At 41.0% G+C, this 18,730-nt stretch overlaps 1 protein-coding gene across 2 annotated transcripts in view; it reads left to right on the forward strand.

Moving 5' to 3' along the window:
- LOC309551106 (putative cation-transporting ATPase 13A4) overlaps window positions 1-18,730 on the forward strand; it is a 159,501-nt gene that overhangs the window by 20,353 nt on the left and 120,418 nt on the right. For both annotated transcript variants that reach the window (XM_082251552.1, XM_082251553.1), the window contains 4 exons: window positions 339-473; window positions 2,668-2,737; window positions 13,015-13,146; window positions 15,928-16,098. In XM_082251552.1, coding sequence (XP_082107678.1) covers window positions 339-473; window positions 2,668-2,737; window positions 13,015-13,146; window positions 15,928-16,098 — 508 coding nt within the window. The remainder of the gene's footprint in view (window positions 1-338; window positions 474-2,667; window positions 2,738-13,014; window positions 13,147-15,927; window positions 16,099-18,730) is intronic.

Below are 18,730 nucleotides of genomic sequence, written 5' to 3' on the forward strand. Positions count from 1 at the left end.
GAGCCAGACCTTCTCATTCAACATCAGTGCCTGACCTTACAAATGCACTTCTGGAAGAATGGTCAAACATTCCCATAGACACACTCCTAAACCTTGTGGACAGCCTTCCCAGAAGAATTGAGCTGTTATGGCTGCAAAGGGTGGGCCAACTCAATATTGAACCCTACGGACTGAGACTGGGATGCCATTAACATTCATGTACGTGTAAAGGCAGATGTCCCAATACTTTACATACTTACTTATATATATATATAGCCTGAAGTGGAATGTTTTGATCCTTAACAAAGCTTCAATATAAATACACGCTGATTTTATTTTTACATTTTTGCCTTAAACAGGTTTTAAATCCTTTCTACGTTTTTCAAGCCTTCTCACTGAGCCTTTGGTTTGCTACTGGATATACTGAATATGCTGCGATACTTGTTGTTATTACACTTCTATCTATTATGGCCACAGTCTACACTCTCAGGAAGGTAGGTGTATTCAGCTAATATTATTGTAAATCGTGTCCTAAAGGAAACTGTTGTGAGAAACATGTGGAGGCTGCCATTGATGGCTTCAAATTCTACAATTACTAAATGCCTGGCTATCACATTGTCTCTCTGGTTTCACTGGTTCATGTCACTGCCTGGGGACAGGCATGCCAATAAGTTCTGACTTAATTATTATGTTCCTGATCTGCAAGCTCAGAAAATATTAAAACCATATTGTAAACAATAATTGAGTGAAATTTAAATATAAAGCGTTGTGTATCATAAACATTTTTTTTTTTCTTTAGAAATAAATACCGCACTTAATTTTACCAATACATTCATCCTGTTTTACATCTCAAAGCTGCACATCTTCTGCAGCCTCCTTGGAGCCCTTCCTGTATACCTACCTGCACTCAGTAATGGCTGCATAGTATTTCTATGGACAGGTTTTGTTGATGGTGACAACAGTGGATTGTGCATGTATAATTTAGACATTGGAAGTCCATGTAAGAGGGTGACAGCACAAGAGAACAACTGGGAGACAGGGACAGAATCCTCCCACCATATAACAGGAACCAGGGCCAGTTTTAATTAAAGTGGAGCCCTGGGTAAAAAGGGTGTCTCAATAAAGGAAGGGCTAAATAAAATGTAAAAAGCGATGACTATTGCGTGTATAGCGAGATGTGGGAGAGGCAAAATGAGTGTGTTTTTATTAATTATATTGAGCTAAACCTTTTTGGCTGTATAGGCAAGCAACATAATAACCCATCCCAAGCAGCATAATATCACAGATATATTAACTAGAGACAGTTCATCAATTGTACAAAAAGAAAGTGAGGTTGTTCACGGTAAGTGGGTTTTGGAAATCAGCAGCATTCACCCCTCCATATTCAACATAACACCTCCTTAGGGCATAATACTACTTGCTTTAGCAGGTGAATGTGTTCTTCAGGTTAGCTATGAATGTTGAGGCCATACAGACCGGCAGAGCTGGGGGGCACTGAAGAGAGATAAATTGTGATGTGTGAATCAAACCATGGCACCTACTGTGCTTATAGTTAGCCATATTACGCTAAGCAGCGGGTGTGGCCTACAGTGCATATTTTTTTTTTAAAAAGCAAACCTGTTCATTCAAAGCAAACTTATCCATCCATCCATGTTTTTTTTTTGCTGAGAAATAGCTTTGAAGGAGCACCACCTAGCATTTTTCTCCATGGCCATCTTCAGTAAAGGCAGACGATTCAAGTAGCATTAACTTCCTGGAATCTGTCTGCCCTTAGCTCAAGCCTGCAGGCAGGAGGGTGCGCTTAGCTGAGAAAACACCTCCCCCTCCTGAAGACTTCTGGGATGTATAATATAGTTTGCTTAGACCTAGAAACCAGGGCTTAACTGCAGAAATGTAAAAAAAAGGAAAAAAAGCAGTAAAAATTATATACTTTCCTATCTATTTACTAATGCTAGCAGTGTAAGGGTAAAGAATAGTCAATCTTGATTAAAAGAGTGAAGTTCTGCTTTATTTTTGTACCACAAACTGGAGTCTCATAGACATACATACAGACACATACAGACACACACAGAATATAGACAGTAGAGTACAGCCTGTATACACAGTTTATAGGATCCTGAACACCTTACCCCACATAGCATGAGTTCCTGCTGGAATTATGGAGAGCTGGAGCTGTAATTCTTATTTCATTAGCCACGTTCTACATAACTAACATACTTACTTACATACACTGCAACTAGTTAAGCTCTGAGTGAGCTGCTGGCTCTGTGCTGCATATGGCATTGCTCTTGGGAGGAAAGCAGCAAAACCTGCAAACAGAATGAAGAAGCTGGCCATAAATGTGAGAAGGGGTAGTGGGCAGTGTCACAGAGTGCAAGCAGAAGAGAAAGGATGACACTGATGCCAACCACCCTGGCCAACAGTCAAACAGTGTAACAACAGGGGCCCTTTAGAACCAGAAGCTCTGGTTCGCTCATTCCAAGCATTGGTCCTGACAAAGAACATCCTAAACGTTGATTTTTTTTTATGGTGGGGTCACAAAGTATTATTTTAAAAGACGATGCAGATTTGAAAAAAATTAAATTACTTTTGAAATTACATTACCATATTAAAGCATATTTTAGATTTTAACAATGGAATATTCATATACTTTAACACTGCAATAATTATTATTTTTTTTTTTTCAAGCAATCTGTGAAACTAAACAAAATGGTTGCAGCTCATAACAATACAATGGTCGCTGTTCTCCGGAATAATGGTGAGTTAAAAAAAAAAAAAAAATAATACCAGTCTTTGCTTAAAAAATTGTTGGAGAGAGCAATGGAGATTAGTCAGGAAGGGATTAGAGGAAGAGCAAGGGAGGTAGTAGTTAAGTAGGAGACAGGGAGAAACATGAAGAGAATAGATGCCAATTACACAGAGAACACAGTTGTAACATTTAACTCTGATATACAAGGCTTTCTCATACCTAGTTTTTTAATGCTTTTTCACTAATTGCTGTGTTATCCTTTAGGTGCAGCCTGCAAACTGCATAGCTTTCCCCTCTCATCTATTGTAGTTTATAGTGACCAGGGGTCCCTAGTTTCAGGGGACAGCCAGTGGCGGCTGGTGCTCAAAATTTTTGGGGGGGCGCAAAAAGAAAAATGTAATAGGCATTGATTTGCGGCAAAAATCGTGGTAAAAAATTGCGTGACTTTGACGTCACACAAGTGTAAAAGGGGCCTTCAGTAATCAAGGAACAGTGCCTTGGAAAAGTATTCATAGTTACCCCTTGAAATAATGCACATTTTTTCATGTTATTTACAACCAGGAAACTATGTACATACAATGTTCTGCGATTTTCGCAAATGTGATCGCATGATGTGATTATTTGTTTGGTTATTTTCTAGGAAGACTCCAGCTTAAACTTTTTGCATATTGGGTTAAAAAAAACTCCCTGATCACCGAGATATCATACCAACCAGACCCTTTCATAGTTTCGTATGCATGCATTTTTATCCAGCATTTTAGGTTGCAAAGCACTGTGAGCACTTTAGAAGCTGTTTCCCACTAGCGCCGATTCACTCTTTTCTCTCATAGCACTTTACCTGATGTACAATGTAATTGGCCTGGCCTGCACTGTCTTATATTGTGTACACTGCTAAGCAGGCTGCTGGCCTGGCACTATATATTTATTATAATTAATAGTAAATGGCTGCCATTTACTATTAATAATAATAAATATATAGTGCCAGGCCAGCAGCCTGCTTAGCAGTGTACACAATATAAGACAGTGCAGGCCAGGCCAATTACATTGTACACAGGTAAAGTGCTATGCTAAGTTAGCATAGCACTTTACCTGATGTACAATGTAATTGGCCTGACCTGCGCTGTCTTATATTGTGTACACTGCTAAGCAGGCTGCTGGCCTGGCCGCAGTCCCGCACACAGGAGGAGGGAGGCACTGAGTCTGAGGCAGCAGCTGCAGAATCACTTACCTCCTGCTCTTGGGCTGGCTCTCTCTCTCACGACGACCAGACCGACTCTGTCACTGCCTGGCGTGCTGCTGGCTGCTCTCTGCTGCTGACGGCCCGGGACTCAGGAGACTCGGTCGGGACTCTGCTCTGGAAGTCTTCTTCCTCCTCGACCTGCATGCGCGCCGCTGCCCTCCTCTCTGACGGCGGGCGGGAAGGTGATGTCGCAACGTCACCCGGGATGTCCTCTATGATTGGTCCAGGCTGGAGTCTGGACCAATCACAGCCAGGACAGCGCCACAGTGGGGAGTGTCGGGGCACATTGCTCTGCGCCCCAATGACACCCAGAAGGCCGCCAATCGGCGCCTCTGCTTGGCGCACGTGGGGTGCAAACCCCCCCCCCCCCATAGCCAACAGTAGGTCCAGCATCCCTAGTGGGCTGCAAATGTTAATTTTTTTATTTTCTTTTTTTTCCCTTGCACAGATTGGGGGGGGGGGGCAGCGCCCCTGCGCCCCCTATAAACCGGCCACCACTGGGGACAGCCCTTGATTTTAGTGGGCTGTCCCTGGGGAAAATGTGTCCCTGATTTTGTTCACAGTTGAAAGAATGTGTTCCTGATTTCTTTCCAGCCTTAATAATGATGTCCTTGGCCCAAGAATCTGCAGGATACGCTGCGTAAAATCTACATAAAAACAGAATGTAATGATTTCCAAACCTTATAAACCCATAATCACATTAGAAAAATATCAAATGTTTAAACTGAGAACTTGTACCATTTTAAGAAAATAAACAACAGCAAAATGTGTGGGGAAGCGCAGCATGGTGCGGCGGCAGTTAATACACAGACTCCGGTTGTAAAGAATAGAACTTGTATTAATGCAGAATCCAGAAATTCACAACAAATCCAGCAAGAAGGCACCGACTTGGAGTACTCACAGATAGTAACAGCAATCTGTGGCAGAGCAGGTCTCAGATTTGGAGACAGCATCTGTCTTGAGGGATGGAATGGCTGATTTGGACCAAACTGTAGAGGTCCCCAGGTAGGAACGCATGTCCCTATGTTTTCCCTACTTATCTGGAACCTCTCCCTACTGCTAATCACTATCCCTGACAGACATGTGACCTGAAACTACCCTACCCAAGCGCAAAATGCACACCGAGTCTTAAAAAGACTCTACCTGACCCAAGATGGCAACCAGAGTCACATGGGGTGGCAGCATCCAATCAGATAGCTTCCCGAGTGACCCAAGAAACCATAGAAGAGTCGAGTTCCTCTTGACTTTCTCTCCCATTGCAATGCCGCTGCAGTTTTGCACCACCTGCAGTGGGAAAAAAAAAACTGCATCGGCCTACACATGTTTCAAAAAAGTTGGGACAGGGCCATGTTTACCATGATGTAGCATCCCCTCTTCTTTTAACAATGCACTGTAAACATCTGGAAAGTAATGAGACCAGTTGCTGGAGTTTTGGGTGAGAAATGTTGTCCCATTCTTGCCTGATTTAAGGTTCTAACTGATAAACAGTCCTGGATCTTCTTTGTTGTATTTTTCATTTTAAGATTTGTCAAATAAGGTCTGGACTGCAGGCAGGCTAGTTAAGCACTGGGACTCTTCTACAACAAAGCTATGCTTTTGTCATAGATGCAGTATGAGGTTTTGCATTGTCCTGCTGAAATGTGCAAGACCTTCCCTGAAAAAGACATCATCTGAATGGGAGCATATGCTGCTCTAAAACCAGGATATATTTTTCAGCACTGATAGTGCCTTTCCAGATGTGCAAGCTGCCCATTCCCTACGCACTAATGCACCCCCATACCATCAGAGATGCAGCTTTTGAACTGAGCGCTGAAGATCCCTCTTCTCTTTAATCTGGAGGAAGGGGCACCAATTGTTGCCAAATTTTGATTTTTCTGACCACAGAACAGTTTTCCACTTTGAAACAGACCATTTTAAATGAGTTTTCTCCTAGAAAAGTCCATGTTCAGATATGGCTTCTTCTTTGCATGACAGAGTTTTAACTTGCTATTTTTTAAGGACAGTGTTCACAGACAGTAATATTTGAAAGAGTCCATGCAGTGATGTCCATCACAGAATCATGCCTGTATTTAACCACTAAAGCCCCGGAAGATTTTACCCCCTTCCTGACCAGGGCCTGTTTTGCGATTCGGCACTGCGTGACTTTAACGGACAATTGTGCGGTCGTGCGATGCTGTACCTAAACTAATTTGACGTCCTTTTTTTCCCACAAACAGAGCTTTCTTTTGGTGGTATTTGATCATCCGTGCAATTTTTTGATCATGCGCTATAAACAAAAAAAGAGCATCAATTTTGCAAAAATAATAATATTTTTCAAATTTTTTATATGAAATTCCCCCAAAAAAATGTAAAAATCTAAATTTTTTAACATTTTAGGCCAATTTGTTTTATGCTACATATTTTTGGTAAAAAAAAAAATTGCAAAAAGCGTATTTTGATTGGTTTGCGCAAAAGTTATTGCGTTTACTAACTAAGGGAAAGATTTTTGTCATTTTTGTTGTTTTTTTTTAACGCGTAATGGCGGCGATCTGCAATTTTTTTTGCGGCATTGCGGCGGACAGATCGGACCCCTGACTGACATTTTTGACACTTTTGGGGTTACCAGTGACATTACTACAGTAATCAGTGCTATACATATGCACTGTTACTGTAAAAATGACACTGGCAGTGGAGGGGTTAAATTTTTTTTGAGAGGGAGGGGTTAAGTGTGTCCCTAGGGGCGTGCTTCTAACTGTGATTGGTTGTGGCTGTGTGTGCGTAAGAACAGTGATCAACGGTCCTACATAGCAGAACCGTATGATCACTATTCTTACACAGGGGAGAATGACAGGCGGCTTTTGTTTACATTAGCCGCCTGCCTTTCTCCCGGTGTAACGGACGAACGCGAGTGCCGGCGGACATCGGGTCCGCCGGGCACACGGGCGGGAGGGTCCGTGACCGAGCGGGAGCGCGCATCCGGCGGCGCGTGCTCGATCCCCCGAGTCTCACAGGCTAGCGACGTAGACCTACGTCGCTTTGCCTGTGAGGGGCTAACCGCCGCAGTAAATAGTCGTGCGGCGGTCGGCAAGCGGTTAATGCAGTACCACCTGAGGGCCTGAAGATCATGGGCATCCAATATTGTATTTTGACCTTATTCTCTGTGCACAGAGATTTCTCCAGATTCTCTGAATCTTTTGATGATATTATGTACTGTAGATGATGACATATGTAAAGTCTCTGCAATTCTACGTTGAGGGACATTATTCTAAATTGTTTAACAATTTTTAGATGCAACTTTTCACAGATTGGTGAACCTCTGCCCATCATTAGTTCTGAGACTTTTATCAGGTTACTAACCTGTTGCAAATTAACCTAAATAGTTGCAAAATGTTCTTCCAGCACTTCCTTGTTAGTAGAACTTACTTTGCCAGCTTTTTATTACCCGCCACAACTTTTTTGAGACTTGTTTCATGCTATGTGAAGTGTCAAATACCAGCGCAAACAGGTATAGTGATAAAATATTAAATGGGTGAAAAATCACTATTTTATTAATTTATTTATTAATTTATTTATTTATTTATTTAGTTGTCCATAGCGTGGTACACATCTTTTGTTTCATGCTATACTTTTCAAATTTACTTTATTTTTTTCTTAAAATGTTGAGTTTTCCCAGTTCAAAAGTTTGATATGTTTTCTATTTTATATTGTGAATAAAATTGGGTTTATGAGATTTTCAAGTTATTGCACATATTTTTTTATGTGGACTTTCCACAGCTTCCCAACTTTTTGGATTTGGGATTGTATATGGTGCCTTCCGCAGCTGTATAAGTGCTACCACTGGAGATTAGGGGAGAGAACTCACCAGCAGATGGTGGACTGTGGGGAGTCACAAGCAATGCTATTCCAAGGTCCAGTGAGCACAATTTACAGAGCGGGGAATTTGTACTGGAGGTACATAGTGGGTGGGGGATCGTACTAACAGGAGGGAGGAATTTTTGTTTGGGGGGCGGTCTGTTCTATACTTACTTTTGGCCTCTACACTTGTGCATTTTATGCACTCTTGACCCATGGCAAAGTAGGCTTAGGTGTTATGAAACCATACCCATAGCCACTTCCAATGTAAGCACCATTTGGCCACACCCAACATGGGATATAGCATGCTCCATGTGCCGCTTTTATCCATCCAGCTAAACCCCTGCCCCACGCCTAATAACAGTGGGCAAAGTCAGTAGCTTATCGCCGTGGATTTCATTTTGAGAACTTGGTAACCTTTTTATAGGTTACTCTGTTGTTTAAAACAGGTCTCTCCTCATTTCAAATGTCTTTGCAAAGGACACACAGCACTAAATGATTCTTGAAACCTTAAAAAAAATAATAGTGGACTAGTAAGTATTTCTTATTTTCAAAACATAGCTAAATATTTTTTAGCTTACTAATCCTTAGATATGTTAACTGCATTTGTTTTCTTCCTCCTGTGTCTTTGTGTCAACACCAATTTGTTCATTGTATCTTTGTAGAGATCCATGGTTGTCACACAGGCTAGATATCAAACATGTCTGTCTTTGTTCATCTCCCTTACATGGTGAATTGGTTGAAGTAGTCATTTACGCAATAAAAATATGTTTCTCTGTGCTTTCCTTTAGCTCACAGAAAGTGTCAAAGACACTGCATTTCAAGCAAGATCATCATATATTTTCTGTACTTGTTGAGAATGTTCTTAGCCTGAAAAGTGAAATCTAATGCAGCCACCAAATCTAAGGACTAGTACGCTGAAAAGTATTACATTTTGGGTTTTTTGGGTTTAGATACACAAGTTTAAAGTATTCAATGCAGCAAACAGTAGCAATGTAGGAAAATTAAACCCAAAATCTGTTTTATATGTTTGCCATCATGCCTCACTGTGTACAGTTTTTTTATGCAAATATTTTTTGTGAATCAGTTGCAAAGTGTCTTACCTGCAGATCTTGCCAGTAACAGTGCTTCCAATTGAAGGCTGGGGTATAGGTTCTACAAAAAGAAATAAAAGCTGACCATTGTAAGCACCCCTGTCAGTGTTAAATAGTTTGTCTCCACCCCCTAACCGCTACATCTGCAGGGCAGCTTGTTCTGTTGAAAAACAACAGACTTACTAGCCAGATCACCAGGTGAAAAAAAAAAGGGGAAAAAGACAAAAAAAGAAGATGTATACAGCCATCACATCTAAGAATTGATAATCTGCAGTATAATACATTTTTGTGTAGCACCCTCCTAGATAGGTGCTAGGTAGGGAGTATAGTTTGCTCTGCCTGCTTATCAGGAGAGCAGTAGGTAAAACCTAGTTGCTCTATCTGCTTGTCAGGGGAGCAGGATTTCTAGTCAGGCCTGTTGTATGTGTCTATGTGTTTTTCATCTGGTCTGAGGGAGTGTCCCCACTGTGTCCAATAGGGTAGCATGTTGGACAGTGGAGGAAACCCAGCCAGTGACGCACAGGCTTTGTAACTGTCCCAGTGGGTTGGCAGAGAGAGTGGTGCATCCTGGGATATGTTATAAAAGCCAGGGGCACATATGACAGTGTGTCTTTGGGTGAGAAGCCAGGTCCCAGGAGGAGGGTGACGGCTGTCTCTCCTCCTGTTTGCTAAAGAAGTTGGTCACAGGCAGTCGGCCTAGTAAACCAGTGGTGTGGCTGAACCCAGAGGTCCAATGAAACTGACTGTGGAGGTGAAGGCAGAGCAACTCTGGAAAAACAGTGTCCGTGAGTACAGGTCTGCCCAGGAAGGGGACCACTCCAGTGGCTAGAGTCAGCGGTCAGGTGTCAGCACACAGGGAGTGATAGTAAAGAGGGTTTCAAGTTGTTAACCCTAAAGAGAATATTCAAACAGGAACAGTCTATTTATCTTCACTTCTGTGGCAAGGTAAAGAAGCGGCCTTGCCGCACACTACAGTTCATTTTCCTTAAGTTTGTGCATAGTTCATTGTTGGAGTATCCCACTCATCCCTTCTCCCATCCCAGTTCTAAATAAAACACAAAAACCAAATCCCCTGGACTGATTATTGTCTGAGCCAAGAACTGTTACTGCTGTTCATCTACTGCCAATTGCTAATGGAAACCCAGGGGACCCAAGAAAGCGTAATTCTCAGCAGCTCTCTAGGGGGCAGTGCTACATTTGCTTTTGGGTTTATTATCGTTCTTTGTACATAACAAAAATATGGTGGCTACTATTGTTGGCTTATTTCGAAAAAAATCCTGTGGAATTGCGATGTCTAGAGTCAACGTTTCTGAATAGCTAGTTATTTTATATATGAATTGTTATGTTTGCAAAAAATCTTTCTAAGATTTCCTGGTCTAGCGTTTTAGCTTCTTGTCTCACCTCTCAGTAGCTAACTCGCTTACTGAATAATGAGTCTTTGAATTGCACCCATTTCAAAATGAACAGGAGGATAAGAGGGGAAAGATGTAAAGCTGAATTAGAAAATAGGTATATAACAAGTGCAGCGCTCACAAACTCAAAAGCAATATTTTAAAAATAAATAGTAATAAAAAAATATCCTATGAATCACCAAGCTCTTTCCTCCAATGTTTTCCATCCAAGTATTTACCAGGCCCAACCCTGATTAGAGTCTAAGTTCAGACAAGATCAGGCACATTAATGGTGGTGTGGTCATAGGTATTTACCGCAATGTCTATTACCAGCAATATGTGTAATCAAAATGCTTTACCTAAGCTTTGATATTGTGGTAATAAACAAAACATAAATTGATAGTAAAGTCTCTTTTTTTTGTTAGAAATGACAAACATGTTATACTTACCTGCTCTGTGCAGTGATTTTACGCAGAGAAGCCCAGATCCTCCTCTTCTCGGGTCCCTCTTCTGGGCTCCTGGCCCCTCCCTCCTGTTGTGTGCCCCCACAGCAAGAAGCAGCTTGCTATGGGGGCACCCTAGCCGAGCTGCAGCTCCCTGTGTTCATTCAGACACAGAGCAGCGGCCCAGCCCTGCCCCTTTTCTCTCCTCATTGGATTACTGACAATGGCGCCGTGCTGCTGTCTCAGCCAATGAGGAGGGAGAGTCCCGAGCTCTCGTGCACATTGCTGGATCTAGATGGAGCTCAGGTAAGTATTAGGGGGGCTGCTACAAACAGAAGGTTTTTAGCTTAATGCAATGAATGCATTAGGATTAAAAAAAAAAACATACTGCGTTTACAACCACTTTAAATCCAGAAATGAATAAAGAGATCAATACAGCATAAAATGCACTGTGATGAGAAAATAGGTAGAGCTCATCAGGCTGTAATCATCAAACACTTGTAAAGTCTCCCAGGTGTCATTGATCACACACAGGGCTTACCAAATAATGCAACCCTTCATAAAAGAGTAGTCACATGCTCATAGTGATTCTCCCATGGAAAGGGCACTCTCTCCAGCCTCCACTCATCCACAGAGACATCAGCAATTTTGCTGTCAGTTGTCACCATATACAGGTACACTCAAAGCTTGAAGGGAACCACTGCACCACTGTTTAAATAGCTCAGTATGGGTGTGTATCTGTGTCCCTAATGATGTCATTTGTGATGAAATCTGTAGGGCAGACTCGGATACACGGTACTGAGCATGTGCGAAGGAGCGGTAACCATCTTTGATTTCCATGCTGCTCAACCATGTGATATGCTGTGTTACTTCTGGACATGTGTAAGTGCTTAGATTTAATAAATCCCCTTTTATGGCTGGTTTTACACTATGTGGAGTGTCTCTTTTATCATATGTGCATTGGTCCTGCTGATCTAATTCCCAGTGGTGCAGTGGTTCCCTGCAAGTTGTGGATGTATATGGTGACAGCAAAATTCCTGGGGTCTGTGGATGAGTAGAGGCTGGAGAAAGCGCCCTTTCCCTGGGAGAGACTCAATATGCACATGTGTCCACTCTTATATGGAGGGTCACATTATTTCGTAAGCCTTGTGTTTAATCAATGACACCTGGGAGACTTTACAAGTGTTTGATGGTGACAGCATGAGGAGCTCATCCTATTTTCTCATCACCGCTTTTGCCACTCTTTTTATTCTGTCCTAGTGTATTTTCTGCTGTATAGGCCTCTATATTAATTCCTGGATTTAAGCACTTTGTTGATTTATGTTTTTGTTTATTACCACAATTTATGTAAAGCATTTTGATTATACATATTGCTGTTAGCAAGAGAAATTGAGGGAAACACCTATGGCCACACCACCCTGATTGTATTTGATGTCGGAAGCTAAGCAGCATTGGACCTGCAAAGGAGACATTGGATGTAACATCTTGGTGATTCATAGGATTATTTTGCATTACTATTTATTTGTATCATTTTGGGTTTGTGTTTGCTGCACTTGTTATATACCTATTTCTGTTATGCTGAGTATCTAGGCATAGTGTCAGCAGCTAGAATATGCACAGATATTTCACTTCACCTTTCATTTGAATTAGGAAATAGAAAGATCACCTTCACAGAAGAAGAGAGAGAAAGAGATATTGAGGAGCTCACAGAGGCAAAAACTTTTAAAGATATATAAAAAAAAAAAAAAAGTATTTTTTTATATCTTTATAAATTCTAAGCCAGCACTTAGGGCTGTGACGCCTGAATTTGGTAGGCAGGGCTCTCAATCTTGCCGCACTGTGAATGGCTGCAGGGTGCTGATATCTTTGGGAGCCACTCTTACCAGCTCCCAAAAAGCAGTAGTTGACTGTGGCCTGTCAGTGACAGCTTGGTCTTGGTTCAAGGGGTACAAATGGAGCGTGCCCCAAAACAAGACAATGATGCATCTATGCACCGGCTGGGCATTAACTCTCACCTTCCTTGCCACTATATATGCTGTATATGTAACACTGCTGTAAAGGGGTTAATGTGAAGGCAGCAGGGTGTGCTATAAATATTGTATATTTTCTGTAGAGAATGTGTAGAAATAGGAAATAGAATCACTAAGCCAGTGCCATACCATAGTAGCACAAAACAATATATTATACCATTAGTATAATGGCATGTCTTTGAACAATACTGATAATAATAATTATAAAGAGCATGCAAGGAATTGTTTTATATTTAATTATATTTGTTTTTTCTTAGCTGTTGAGGAAATTGAATCGCAGTATTTAGTTCCTGGAGATGTCATAATTTTAACAAGAAAAAAGTTTAATTTGCCCTGTGATTCTGTACTACTAACAGGAAACTGTGTTGTAAATGAAGGAATGTTAACAGGTATGGAAAAATACTATTTAACAGCCTTTTAACGGTGAATGTATTCTCTTTTTTTTTTTTTTTTTCTTTTTTCTTATAAATCATTCTGAGATATTAGGGTTTTTTAAAATAAAATAAACATGACAGCTGTCTTTGTTGACCCATCCTTCTAAAAATGCTAGTGACATGGTTGATATATTGATCTCCTCTCTTAAGCTGGATACACACTATACAATTTTCTTTAGACTTTTTCCTTTAGATTTACCAAAATCATATCATTTGAGGTCAGACCTAAACACTTTCAATTTGTATGCAATCAGGCAGAAACTTGCACTACATAGTTGAAGGTAATGGGCCATACACACTATAAGATTTTCTGAAGACTTTTACCTTTAGATATACCAAAACCATATAATATGAGGTCAAACCTAAACACTTTTAATTTGTATGCAATCTGGCAGGCCCTTGCACTACATAGAAAAGGTAAATCTGAAGGAAAAAGTATTCAGAAAATCTTATAGTGTGTATGGCCCTTTAATCTAATGGAAATCTATCAACAAAAGTTGTATAGTGTGTATCCAGCTTAAGATTCTGATTTGAAATAGTAGGTCAGCATGAGAGCCAGGCTAATAGCATTTTGAGAAAGAGGTCAGCAATGGCTGCCCACACATTTCTCTGATAAAAGGTTTACTTTTAAACAGAGAAGACATTTGTTTGTAAGGTATGTGTACTTGTATATATTTTAATATGTATGAGAATATGTTGTGGGACTCTTGTTCATGTTTTTCATGTATGTCACCCATGACATACACTAATGTAAAGAAGAAACAATGCAAAATATTCTGAAACTTAATTACCCGCAGGACAATTTAGGAACAGAATGACTGTATAAAAGTTCATAGGGTAGATGGACCATCTACCTGCCATGCTTCATCACTAGCAGCCACCCTTCCAGTGTGCTTTATATATGTAGATCAGTATTTAAGTGCCTTCAGTACTTAGGTACTGGACTGTAGTTGTTCTGAACAAATTGTCCTTTTTCCAACTGTTCATCTAAAACAATATGTAGAACAGAATTGGAGTCAAGGTTCAGAAAAAAGAGAATTTTAGGCCAGACAAATAAAAAACAGTCCAAATAAACAGAGAATCGCATGCACAAGAAAAACAAGAAAACATAAATTATTATTCTGTAAAAGATGTCTTTAATAGTTCTGTAAGCCAATCAATTTGACTGCCGCAAATATAAATAATACATAGTGGGGAGATTTACTAAAACTGGAACACTCAGAATCTGGTGCAGCCATACATTGGAGCCAATCAGCTTCTAACTTCACCATGTTCAATTTAGTTTTGAAAATAAAATCTGGAAGTTGATTAGTTTCTATATAGAGCTGCACTAGATTTTTCATGCTCCAGTTTTAGTAAACTGTGTGTATTGAAACAAAGGATGTTCATCAAAAATGTGGAAGTTCAGGGCGGGATTAGAGAAGAGGTCATAAGAGATCCTGCATCATAAATAAAAAAAAAAGGACCACTGAAAAGACTACCCTCAATTGTCTACCTATCTACTGGACAACTGGGCCCTAGGGCCTAGAAGGAAAATCATCCTTAAGATAATTATCATATGTCTAGATGAAGCACTGGCAGGAAAGATCATTAAAGATTATGTAAACCCGTCATTTCATATTCGTGATATGTGCCTGCTGTACCCTGTACTTGTATGAAGAAGTCTCCTGTTCTCTTTGCATTGCTTCCTTTGTGTGAAATCCCTGGTGTTCCTGCCAGTCCCTCTACTTTCCTTTTAAAAACTGACCACACTAAGCAAGAGAATACACTGAGGTCAGTTCTGCAGCTATGCTGGGAACTCAACCTGCTCTGCTCCGATAAACACACTTGTCCTGACATGCCCCCTTTTCCCCCGCACAGCCATTCACTGGGAAGGCCAATGTGATGCTGTTTACAGGGGTTTACAATCACTTTAAAGCAAGTTATCCTGAGGGAAATACAAATAGATAAGCAGAAATAACATCTGCTTGCTATAATTCCTGGTTTAGCAACACACTATACATGGACAAAAAACTGAACGAAAAATCAAATCAGTGGACCAAATGTTAGATTTTCTAGTTAGTTTAGGATAGTTAGTTTGTTTACTGCTGCAGTAGATTTGCATTTTAAGATAAAAAATTAATGAACAAACATGTTGATTTTTTTTTTATTTCAAACAAACAATTTTCTAATTGTAAGTCAATCTGTGAAAAAAAATTTTAAGTGAAATTCACATGAGCAGTAGGGGTAGTAGTAGAATTGGATTGCAAAAAAAATTATGTTTAATGTTTAAAACAATTGAAAAGATGCTAAAATTCACTGTAAAATTTCCAATACAATAATTTGGCATTGAATGTTAGAATGAAAGAACATTCTGATTTTTTTTGAATGTTCATTCATTTTTCTATGTAGATTTACACGTCATTTTAGCATTTCACACACGTGCCTGTTTGTGCTTGTCATATTTGATTAGTGAGCTTAAGATTGAAAAAAAAAAAAACAATTATTGAATCCTAAATCTTGAAAACAAGAGTAAAGTTTGGTTGGGTTTCGACTACTTCTTTGAAAATCACTTTAGTAGCCGACTTTACAATTATGCAATACAAATGGAAATTGATCAAACCTAATGATTTTTTTACCACACTATAAATTTTATGTTACATGCAGTTTGCTTATTATACAGACATTTTTTACTGATAAAGTAGCCATGAACTAATTTCCATATTATACCATTAAATCAGTGCCTGCTGTTTTTAGGGGAAAGTGTTCCAGTGATGAAGACATCCTTGCCAAATGTCGATAATTCACTTCCTTGGAAGGAGTACAGTGGTGAGGATTACAAGAGACATGTGTTGTTTTGTGGCACAGAAGTCATTCAAGCACAGAGCAGTCATAAAGAATTTGTGAAAGCTGTTGTGTTAAGAACTGGTAAGTACTTGTCACCACAGTTAGGCTGGCTAACCTCCTTCTGCCATCCACCACTAGTCCCCTGACTGAGCCAGTCTTTATACATACTGCTTACTCCTCAGGAATAGGCTAAACCACTCACTCCAGAGGAATAAAGGGGATACTTAGTTAAACGTTGCCATATAATAACATTTACCTAAATTTAAGAAAATAAGTTTCTATGACAGTTTTCTTCTCCTTACTGCTGATAACTGACATATTCTGTAAAAGTTCATAACAACTTACAAAATACTCATTGCCCACAGCATAGAAGAGATTGACTGGTCCTTAGTAGATTTTATATCCTAGTCAGCCAGACAAGGTTCACAAACAGCCCTGGCTTTGCCAAGAAGGGTAAGCCTCAAATCCAGGTAACTCCCAGACTCCACAGGGGTTACCTCTTTTTTACATTATTCAGTCCTTTGTAGCCTATGCCAAGGAAACATATGCTGCTTACACTTTGCAATGCTTCCTCATAAAGGGAATAAAAGCCCTTCCCGGGCTGGGTACTTGTAAAGCATACATAGTCCATGTTGGGGGGGGGGTAGTAGTCTTTGCCTTTCTCCTCTAAGGAGATGCCAGGTGTCTCAGCTACTCACTCACATGATGTGTTTGCTTCCTTTCCCTGCTGACATGCAAAATACCTTATGCATTGCAGCACGTGATATATATCATGGCTGCACCAATATGGCTGCCGAAACCTATTACAGGCAAAGGCTTTCCCAAGATGGACACAGGAAGGACACATTTGTCCAATGCCGGTGTTCCGTGAAAAAACTCTACTCGTGAAAATTCCCTATCCTCGTCACTTCCGGTGAGTGTACGTCATTCATCAGCTGAGCCGCTTCCCAGTGCACATGCTCACAGCTGCGGAGGGTAGGGAATTTTCACGGGGTAGTGTTTTTTAACATTGCACCACGTCATTCATCATCTGTTGCCGTGCGTCCCACTTCGCATGCCCAGCCACTAAATGAAATCATCTCGGCTCCAACTCGTGAGACTTTCCTGATCTCGGCTGCAGGAAAATGTTTTAAATTTTCATAGACCCCGCCGCTTTAACATTTTCCTGGAGCCTAGATCATTTGGGACGCCCCACCTGCTGATGAATGATGTGCGCTCGAAGGGAAGTCTCAGGGTTGGAGCCGAGATGATTTCATTTAGTGACTAGACATGCTCAGTGGGACGCGCAGAAACAGCTGATAAATGACGCGGTGTAATGTTAAAAAAACACAACCCCGTAAAAATTCCCTACCCTCCGCAGCTGTGAGCATGCGCACTGGGAATCGGCTCAGCTGATGAATGACATACCCTCACCGGAAGTGACGAGGGTAGGGAATTTTCACGGGTAGGGTTTTTTTAACGTTACACCGGATTCTTCCTGTGATAATGAACTAAAGGAGAATATGAACAGGTGGGGACATCTAGTGGCAGGAGTTTGAACTAAATATAAATCTCCAAAGGGAATAGCAATGGCAAAATAGCATCCTACTACACTGTTAAAAATCATTAAAGGAACACTTTTTAATCAGAGTACAGCATCACGTCAATTAAACTCTTGGGATATTGATCTGGTCAGTTAAGTAGCAGAGTGAGTTGTTGATCAGTTTCAGCTGCTTTGGTGGTAATGAAATTAACAACAGGTGCACTAGATGGGCAACAGTGAGACAACCCCCAAAACAGGAATAGTTTTACAGGTAAAGGCTACTGAAATATCTTTCCCTACTCATTTTTTTACTAGTTTTGCATTTGGCTGGGCTCAGTGTCACTACTGATATCATGAGGCGATAGCTGTACCCTATAGAGGTTGCACAGGCAGTCCAACTCCTCCAGGATGGCACATCAATACGTGCCATTGCCTGAAGGTTTGCTGTGTCTCCAAGCACAGTCTCAAAAACATGGAGGAGATTCCTGGAGACAGGCAGTTACTCTAGTAGAGCTGGACGGGGTCGTAGAAGGTCCTTAACACATCTGTAAGACTGGTCTGTTCCCGTGTGCACGCAGGAACAGGGTGAGCACTGCCAGAGCCCTACAAAATGAACTCCGGCAGGCGACTGGTGTGAATGTCTTTGACCAAACAATCAGAAAAAGACTTCATGAGGGTGGCCTGAGGGCCCAACATCCTCTAGTGGGCCCTGTGCTCACTGTCCGGCACAAGGGAGTTCGATTGGCATTTGCCATTGAACACCAGAATTGGCAGGTCCGCCACTGACGCCCTGTGCTTTTAACAGATGAGAGCAGGTTCACCCTGAGCATATGTGACAGATGTGAAAGGGTCTGGAGAAGCCGTGGAGAATGTTATGCTGCCTGTGAAATCGTTCAACACGACTGGTTTAGTGGTGGGTCAGTGATGGTCTGGGTAGGCATATCCATGGAGAGACGCACAGACCTTTACAGACTAAACAATGGCACTCTGACTGCCATTAGGAAACGGGATGAAATCCTTGGATCCATTGTCAAACCCTACCCTGGTGCAGTTGGTCCTGGGTTCCTCCTGGCGCATGACAATGCTTAGCCTTATGTGGTGAGAGTATCCAGTTCCTGGATAATGAAGGAATTTATACAACCCCACTCTCGCCTGACCTAAATCCAACAGAACACCCCTGGGACATTATGT

This window comes from Pelophylax lessonae (assembly GCF_965119305.1).
Source record: "Pelophylax lessonae genome assembly, chromosome: 3".
Lineage (NCBI taxonomy): Eukaryota > Metazoa > Chordata > Amphibia > Anura > Ranidae > Pelophylax > Pelophylax lessonae.